Source organism: Canis lupus, chromosome 13 (genome assembly GCF_048164855.1).
Source record: "Canis lupus baileyi chromosome 13, mCanLup2.hap1, whole genome shotgun sequence".
Taxonomy (NCBI): domain Eukaryota; kingdom Metazoa; phylum Chordata; class Mammalia; order Carnivora; family Canidae; genus Canis; species Canis lupus.
In genome coordinates, this window is record NC_132850.1 from 11228232 (window position 1) to 11237708 (window position 9477).

General features: G+C 43.2%; 1 protein-coding gene across 1 annotated transcript in view; it reads right to left on the reverse strand.

Annotated features, from left to right (window-relative positions):
* The window catches only part of RNF11 (ring finger protein 11), a 36116-nt gene extending 28428 nt beyond the window's left edge, over positions 1 to 7688 (reverse strand). Inside the window, exon 1 of the mRNA XM_072772170.1 lies at positions 7126 to 7688. Within this exon, the coding sequence (XP_072628271.1) occupies positions 7126 to 7248 (123 nt within the window). The 5' untranslated portion in view covers positions 7249 to 7688. The remainder of the gene's footprint in view (positions 1 to 7125) is intronic.
* Between the last annotated feature and the right edge of the window lie 1789 nt (positions 7689 to 9477).

Sequence of the window (9477 nt, forward strand, 5' to 3'; positions counted from 1 at the left end):
TATTAAGTTGAACTCAAAAGTATTTTTGATCAGTGAAAATAAGGAACTCTAAGACTTCAAAAGCCACATCCCATAAGCCAAACTGAGTATCCAAGTCACAAGGTCAGACAGGTCATCCAGGAGCAGAACATATTTAGTTCTCCCTTACTACTTTACTTTTTGATTGCATGTAGCAATCTCTTGCCATTAAAAGCACACTTTGGCTGTCAATTAGCCAGCTTTTCCTCGTATCTTTCACTTCCACTTGCACTCCAAGTCTTTAGCACCACCATTTCATCTATATCAAAACTGCAAAAATCCTGAACTCTGAGCACACTATCATAAACATTATATTCAGCATTAAAAGTTACTGGTAAAGGGGCAGCCTGGGTGGCTCAGCGGTTTAGTGCCGCCTTCAATCCAGGGCGTGATCCTGGAGACCCAGGATTGAGTCCCATATCAGTCTCAGTCAGGCTCCCTACGTGGAGCCTGCTTCTCCCTCTGCTTCTCTCTCTGTCTCTATCTCTCATGAATAGATAAAATTTAAAAAAAATGTTTTTAAGTTACTGGTACAGAATCAACTTCTAAATTATTTCTTACAGCCTGTTTTTTAATGACTTATTTGAATACAGGACAGAAATACATCATCCCTAACTCTTTGCTTTAGGGGAGGTTATACATGGAAGATAATTATATTCAGAAATGGCTCCACACAAGATGACAAATATAACATCTAATTTTAATTGTATTTACAATTATCCTCCTTATAGAATTTAACTTGGCTAAGACACAGTAAAGACAGAAGACAAAAGAGAAAAAGTGGCACAAATTGAAGAAAAGTCAGAGAGAACCTATACTGGTCATTCTGTGACAGTTTTTCTGTTTAGAAGACATAAAATTAAGATCTTTATAAAAGAATCATTATTATATTATAATTTTATATTAAACTTTTAATAGATTGAAATTTTATAATATAGACATTTCTAGAAAGTATTATCTAAAAAATATTTTAAGGAAGTCAACTTCTCAGATCTTATGCACTGAGTAACTCATTACCCCTATCTTCTCAAGTTACTCTATAATTAGCTCTAGAATTAAACACTGACACACAGACTGCCCTACTCTTAAAGGTACATACATTCTTAATGGTAAAGAATCAGCCTTAATTAAAGGACATCTAGAATGGGTTTTAGGCATAAATAAAACGCCTGCAACAATGCTGACAAATAAGCAAGTATCTTCAAAAAAAAAGATCAAACCAAGTTGAACTACACAGAACACAAACCAAACTCAAATGAAACAGCTCACACACTTTATAAATTACAAGTGATAGAACAAAAATGAAGTCAGATAAAACAGTTAATGTGGGAAAGAAAAATAGAATCCTTTATGTTATAAACGCCAAAGCACAGGATTCTGAGAATAATTTAGATAGAAGTAAAACCATAAAATTTCATACTCTTACAGAAAAATGCAATTAACTGATTTCCACATTTATTCAAGTATTTGAGTGCCTGCTATGTGAAAAGCGTAGTTCTAACAATGCAAAGAGTGCTAGAGTAGGAGGCCAGCAGGAGATATGGCATTGTATGAATAATTGAAAATCAAAAAAGGGTAAAGTGTCTGTCCTAAGAATGGTAAACAAAGTGCTAAAGGAGTTCAGATAAAGCTGTTATTTACATTAAGGAGATCAGTAAAGGACTCATGGCATATGAGCTGGACCTTGAAAGCTATAACATACTGGGAACAACTAAGGGAAGAGAATTCTGGGCAATGGAAACAGAACACAGGTAGCGGCTGGAAAGCAGAAGGCATATATAGAATTATAGCAAACTGTTCAGTCTGATTAGAGTATAAATTGTATATGAGACTACAAAAAGCTGGAAAACTATAAGGAGCTAGATCATGAATCTGGTTGCTAACACCGAGATCTTCAGTAATAAGTCATTAAGAATCATTAAGGATTAAGAGGCAAGGTATATGATCTGGAGATTTACCTAGCATTGAAGAATGAAATGAATGGGGAAGAGGATACATCAATTAGGTTACCATGAGAGGTAGCGAGGACTTCAATCATGGTGGTTACAGTATAAGAGGGAGAACGCAGAGTTCTAAGGCACTACAATGTGTAGGAAGCCATTCCACTCCACTGAGAGATTTTAAAAATCTTAACATATCATTCATTTTTTTAGAAAGATTTATTTATGAGAGAGAAAGAGTGCATGTGCACGAGCGGGGAGGGGAGACAGGTGGCAAAGGGAGAGGAAGAGAACGAAGCAGATTCCTCACCAAGTACATAGTCCATTGTGGGGCTCCATCCCATGATCCTGAGATCATGACCTGAGTAGGAAGAGCTGGACGCTCAAGCGACTGTGCTACCGAAGGGCCCCCACATCATTTTCATTTTTAAAGAAACTGTAATCTGGAAAAATAACCATTATTAAAGTACTAAGAGCTAATTAACTAATCAAGCAATATATGATTTCTAGATAAATATTACAAACAAAAATGGTCAAGGGATGCTTTAAGACTTTGGATTTGATCTGCACCTTAAAAGACAACTTGAAGAGGCAGGGATAAAATAAAATAAAATTTCACACAAAGGAAACTTTTTAAAGTTAAATTTAATAAAATTAAGATATGTGAAATACAGATTGAATTTCCAAAAAGGTAGAGAAAATGTAATACATAAGAAATTTTCAAATACCTGAATTTAATTTCACATTATCAGAAAAACAAGGTAATATATTACAGCCTTAAATAGTCAAAAATAAGTATTTTTAGATTTTTAAAGGAGGATGAATACTGAGTTCTTATAGGAAACCAAGTCTTTTTTATAAAAGTATCTTGAAGCTTTATTCAGTCACCACTTGAAATATCCAAAATGTTGTCATTCGTGAAAAGTTCCTCAAAACACAACATAATCTGATAAACTCTCTTCATATTTTACAAGTAAGTGACAATTAGGATTTGAACTCAGATCCATCTGACCCCAAAACCAGAGGTACGCTTGTACTTACTGCTCTATTAACTTACTTTCTTCTGATTTAAAAATTCCAAATGAATTAATCTCAAAGTAGAGGACAGAAGAGATCAATCTCAAACTGTGTAACTGCTGCAAAACTGATACCAATCTTTGTATTTATATAGATATCACAGTATTCAGACAGAAATACTGTAAAGTGGCTTTTGGTGTTCAGTGAATATTAACTTCTTTTTAACAAAGTGCTACTCTTGAATTAGCATACGACAAATGAGGGTGCCTGGTGTTTTAGAGTAACAGTACTTCATGCAGGTACTTCAACCTGTTCAAATATTCCTTTCAACACTGGGCTACCAGCTGGCCTTTCCTCTTATGGACCACCTTCATCCTCCAGCCTTTCATGATTTACCTACCCTCTCACAACCTAAGACTGACCTTGATGGGCAGATTTCCTTTGCATTCTTTTGAAATATTCAGGAAGGACAGAGTAGAGGGTATGCCAATTTCTTTGTTTTTACCTTATAATTCAAGAAAAGCTCTAACCTCTTCCCTCCCATTTCTTTATGGACAAAGATTTATTTTCCCATAAAATAAACATTACAGAATATATACTGTATATATTTTAAATACCCTAAATTATTTTATATTTTAAACCAATTCCTGATTGCTAAAATTTGACTTGTAGGATTGATTCCTTAAAAAGGACCCACAAAGAGGAAAAAAGGCACTTGGAATGTGCAGTTCTTACAAGATATTAAATAGCACTGGCCTCAAAATATTAATTCATTTAAAAGAAATCCATTCATTCAACCAATAATTGATTATCTAATATGTGCCAGGCACTGTTCAACCATTAAAAAAAACCTCCTTTCCTCAAGGAGTTTATTTAGCCTTAGTGGGAGAAGACAGATAAGCAATAAACAAAATAAAGACAGTGTGTTAGAAAGTGATAAAAGTTACGGGGAAAAAAAACAGAATGAGAGAATGAATTCCAGGGTGTTGAAGCAGGTTGTAATTTTAAATGGGGTGTTCAGAAAGTGTTTATGAAGGTGTCCTTTGAGTAAAGACCTGAAGGAGGTGAGGGAATCAGCAATGCAAATACCTGGAGAAGAGCACTCCAGGCATAAAAACAATGAGGGAAAAGGTCCTGGAGTATCCTAGGAACAAGTAGGCCAAAGAAGCTAAAGGGATGTCAGCAGGGGGAAAACTAGTAAGAAGTCAGCATCAAGAGAGATATGTGTTGGGGATATACAGATAACGTAGGGCTTATGGACACAGAGGGATTTGCCTTTTACTGTGAATGAAATGGAGATCCACATAAGGTTGCACCAAGAGACATGATTTGTAGTTGTTATTTTTTTGAGACATGATTTGTTTTACCAGAATAACTGACTGCTGGGTTAAGAACAGACTGTAGGGAAGGCAAGGGTGAATACAGTGAGACCAGTTAGAATACTAACTAAACACAGGAAATAAACAGGTACTTCCTATAAACTTTCACTATAATGGCATAGAGTTTACTTTTTAAACATAAATTAAATACATCTGTCAGGTCCTGCTAATAGGAAATAACCTAGAAATTTACTAAGTAGAGCTCTTAGCATTAGCCTACACCGTGCAACACAAAAAGGACATCTTTTAACCACCCACTACAGAAAAATACTGTGTTCCTCTATAATCAGCTTTAAAGATTTTTAAAGATCCTATTGCAGCTGAGACTATTCTTTCAAGAAATATGCTATTCTTGTAGCTCTTTTAATTATATACTATTTTTGAAGAAAAAATGTTACTTCTGTCCACTGAAAATATAAATCATTTCTTGGACTGGTGTTTGGACTGGTGTTTCTCAGATCATTTAAATTAACCATTCCTAAAAATCTTATTTCCTTTGGGAGGGGACAAAGCTTTTTCTACAAAAGTTTCTTTATGCTCCCATTAAAGTTTTATTTCAATTGATACGAAATTTGCATCAGTATCTGGGTCACTCACTTCAAAAAAGGGCAACCACAAAAACTCCTGCTGTCACAAATAACATGTTCCTTCATGATTTAAAAAAAAATCTATCACCTAGTTCTCCTGGAAAAACCAAATACAATTCCTAAAAATTAAGTTATCCTTAACACTGTATTACCGTGCGGGTAAGAGAAAAAGGGCCATGAACTCAGGATATTTAATTTGCCTGGAAAGGGATTAGGGAGTATGGAAGGAGATTTTGAAATAAAAATCATACCTCTACAAAAATTTGCTCAGGAAGCTAAAATAAGCACATTGTCCTATAGTATTTGAGGGAAATGAAAAGTGAAATATAAACAATTTACTTGCTTCAAAGATTCAAAAAGATGAAAAGACTTCCCTGTGACACTCTCTGGAAGAAACAGGTGTGTAAACTTACCACACAAGGTACTGAATTCAAATTCATTAATTCATTCAACATTTAAATGCTTAAGTGCCAGTAATTTCTTTTTTTTTTTAAGTGCCAGTAATTTCATGAAACATTGAGGATACAGTCCTTGTTCTTAAGAGCTTAGTCTTCACTTATCCCACAAGTTACTGAATATTTACTATGAGCCAGATGCTGGGGATGTAACAGCATAGCAGGTGACATAAGGGTCCCTACCTGCCAGCAGCTTACACTGGAGGCAGAAGGAAATGCCATAAGGATGAAACCTACATCTAACAAAACAAAGATATTAACACCCCAAGTGTTGTTTGTGCTGCTTATGGAATGGGGGTGGGGGGTGGAGGGTGCTACACAAACAACTGAGGGATGGATTCACAGAGGGAGGGAGGGGAAGGTAGAGACCTGAGAGAGTGGTGACAGGAGAGCTGAGTCTTTAAAGAGGATTAGATGTTCACCTTGCTGACCTTGGGGGAAGGGATCCTAGCAGAGGGAGCAACTGGAGCAAAGGCAGAGATGTGAACTGATGTATTTGGCAGGCCTGAAATACAGAATGTGAAAGATAAACCATGGAGGCTTCTGTATGCCACGATTAAGACTGGACTTTATTGGCATATATATATGAAAGGACCCTGAGGGTTTTATTCACAAAACCAGGATATGTGATCAGGTTTTTCTGGTGTGATGAGACACTGGTTTACACAGGAATGAGAGAAGAATAACACTAGATAATGATGTCACCACATGAAACAACAAAGGAGACTGCCCGGTTAGAAAACTAAACCCCCTTCAGCTAAAAAATTAAGGCATTTAACTATTTAAACCCCTCTGGAAAAAAAGCTAACCAATATCATTCAAAATTGAAAAGTAGAGAAAAGGTTTTTATATATTCTAAATAAGATCTACATTATCTATTTGGAGTTCAAGAGATCTTAGCTTTTTTATTAACTGTAAACATATATAGGACGGATTGCTGTACAAAAAGCGATGAAACTGTTTAGGAGCAAGTCTTTGATACGAAGTGAGAACCACGAGTAACAGAAGATATTCAAGTCAGGTTTAAAGGTTTCCAAAGTTCAAGATACTCAAGTTTTATTGAATCAGCGCGTTTAAAAGGTGTGTCATAGGGTGGAGCGAGAGGAGGAGGGATCAAAATTAATACATACACACACACATATGTATAAACAAGTAACTCCTGATGTCGCCAGCACTAAAATCACCACTTGATCTTTTCTCATGTAGGAGAAATGAGCACCTACCAGATCCAATTAACGCACAGGGTACAGGGAGGGGTGGGGGAGCGGATGGCCACACATGACGAGGAGGTGGGGGGCAACGACCTACCCAGAACCCACAGTCCAGGCGGCGGCGCGATGAGGAAACGTCCCCCACATCTCATACCAGACTCCACGCTTTAGACATAAAGGCGGAACGAGGTCATCCCCAAATTCCACAAGCGAGGAGGATACTGTCACCACTCGGATCCCAGAACTCAAGGACAGAGAGGGCCGTCCCCACGCCGTTCCTGATGGGAGGTGAAGGGTCCCCCTTACCCCGGGAGGGGCGGCGATCACCTTCTGTCCCCGCCCTAGGGCCGCCGCCCCCCAGGCCGGGCCCGGCGAGGCCGGGGCGGTGACAGCCCCTCGGCGCCCCCCCGGCCCCTCGGCCCCCCTCGGCTCCCCCGCTCCCCTCCGGCCCCGACGCCCCCCCACCCCCCGCTCGGGCCGCCTCGCCCCGCTCCTCCCCAACACACAGCCTCCCCTACCTGATATGGCGGCGGCGGCTCCTGGTCCGGTTCCGTCCCCTCGCCGAAACTAGCGCGGTCGGACTGGGACTCGTGAAGCAGGGAGATGTCATCCGAGGTGGGGGACTTGAGGCAGTTCCCCATCTTCCGAGGCTACGAGGTGTGATCCGGAGGAGGCAGAAGCAGCGGCGGGCCGTTCGCACGCGCCGGGCCAGCGAGGCGGGGTCGGCGGCAGGCCGGGCTCAGGCGGCGGCTCCCCCGCGCCCCGGCGCCGCCGGAGGGCTGCTCATGCCAGGCCCCGGCCCGGGGGCTCAAGGCTGGGCTCCGCTGGGGTCGCGGCGGGCGCCTCCTGCGAGGCGGCACTGGGGGGGGGGGGGGGCGGGGAGACGGAGCCCTTCCCCACCCCGCCCCCCCGCGGGGCGGCGGCGGCCACCGAGCTGCCGGGCCTAACGCGGGTCAGGGGCGGGGGGCGCGGCTGCCGCGGCTGCCCCAGCTGCTGCCTCAGCGGCTGCTGCCCCCGCCGACGCCGGAGCCGCGGCCGCGGGCCTCATCCTACTCCGCCTCAGAGCGGCGGCGGCGGCCAGAACGAGGCGGGCCGCGGCCGTGCGTCACGCGCCGTGCGTGCCCCGGGCCCGCCCCCGGCGCCCGAGCCCTGGGCGTCTCCGGCCGCGGCCGCGCCCCCTCCCGCCCGGCGGCTGTTCCCGGGGCCCTGGCGGCGGGGCCGGGCCTCGGAAGCCGCCCTGCGGGCTCCCTCCCGCGGGTCCCTGCTCCCTCGGGCGCGCCTCAGGCAGCCTCCTGCCCGCCGCCGGCCGGGTGATGTGCTCGCAAACCCTCCTCCCAACGGGTCGCTCCCGGGTTGAAATGTTAGGGAGGCTTCTTCCCCGTTCTCCCTTCAGAATAAAGTCCAAGCTCGCCCGTGAGCCGGGCCACCGTTCACACAGCTGCGCGATCTTTTTAAAACATAAATTGACCCCCCATTTAAGACCTTCACTGGCTTACCCAAACCGTTAGGAGTATTCTTAAACGGTTTACAGATCTACTTCCCCAATCTCATTAGCAGCATTGTCCCCTCAGATATCTAACTGCGGGCTGTCTAAAGTACCTCGGGTTATCTTAGAAGACTGTTCCCTCCGGCTGAGGCCTTCACCCGAACTGCTTCTCCGACCTACGCGCGCTTCGCCTTCACGCCAGACCTCCTACCCCCCATCAGGCTAACCGTTATTCCCAGTTGTCCTTCCTAAATTCAACTTCGTTTCCTCTAACCCTCCAGTCTGGACTGGTGGCCTTCTCCATGCCCTTCGTCCCTGAGCTTCTCCCCATCACAGCCTGATCGAGCCGAATCATCTGTCCCTCCTCTGTGCACGGCCTGGGTGCTGCCTAAGGGACAGTAGGCCCTCTTGGTTGAGTGAACAAAGAGCCCGAGAAGCAATATGTGCAAAGGAAGGAAATAAGAAAGATGAGAATGCTCCCAGAGGACAAGAAGCGGGTCTTGACTCTCTTTCTTTTATTCACCAGTCACTGATTCTTTTTCTTCCCTCGCAAGACCACATGCTAGGCACTAGGGAAGCTCTTTTACCGGATCTGCTTTGTCCCGGATGGAGCCCAGAGTCCAGCTGGGGAGACCAGTAAACAGTGAGTCCCTACTCCCCTCCACCACCAAAAGTTTTTGCAGAGCCCTAAGGAGACTGTTTAGACCATGTGGGTGAGGATCAGAAATGATTCTTGGAGGTAGGATTCTAAACTAGTATGGGCATGAGTACTCTAGCTTTGGAGTCCCTATTCTACAAAATCACTTACTTAAATGTCCTCATATCCCATATTAAATAGAACCGTTTTGCTGCATCCTGTCTTCCTCAAGACTTACCTTCCTTCCCATTGATAGCTCCACCTAAATATGGGATTCCCTAATCCCATGTTTGTATTGGAATCTTTCATACATTCCCAAGAATCATTACTTAATACTCTAGCTTGAAAAGTAAAATCATTGGATTCTCTGGGAAAAAAATTTCAGGCATTTGCCTCTTTCCCCCCCATTTCCATTTTCCCTGTCTCCTCTGAACTCTTGCAATAGCTTCTCAATGAAGCCTTTGCTTCTGTACTATCAATCTATTCTCCACACTACAGCCATGAAAAATGTGACCAGAGAGCATTCATAGACTTGTGGTTCAGAGATGTAGCATGGCATTAAGGCCTTGCACCATTTGGGTCCCACCTTTATGTCCCATATGACTCCAACTCCAACCCCACATCCTACATTCCAGCCATCTTAATGCTGCTTGCTATGCCCTCAATTTTCACTATGCTCTTCCACCTCTGATCTTTTGCCATGCTGTTCTCTTCTGTTGAATTGTAGCCATCATTTAGGACCCTCTT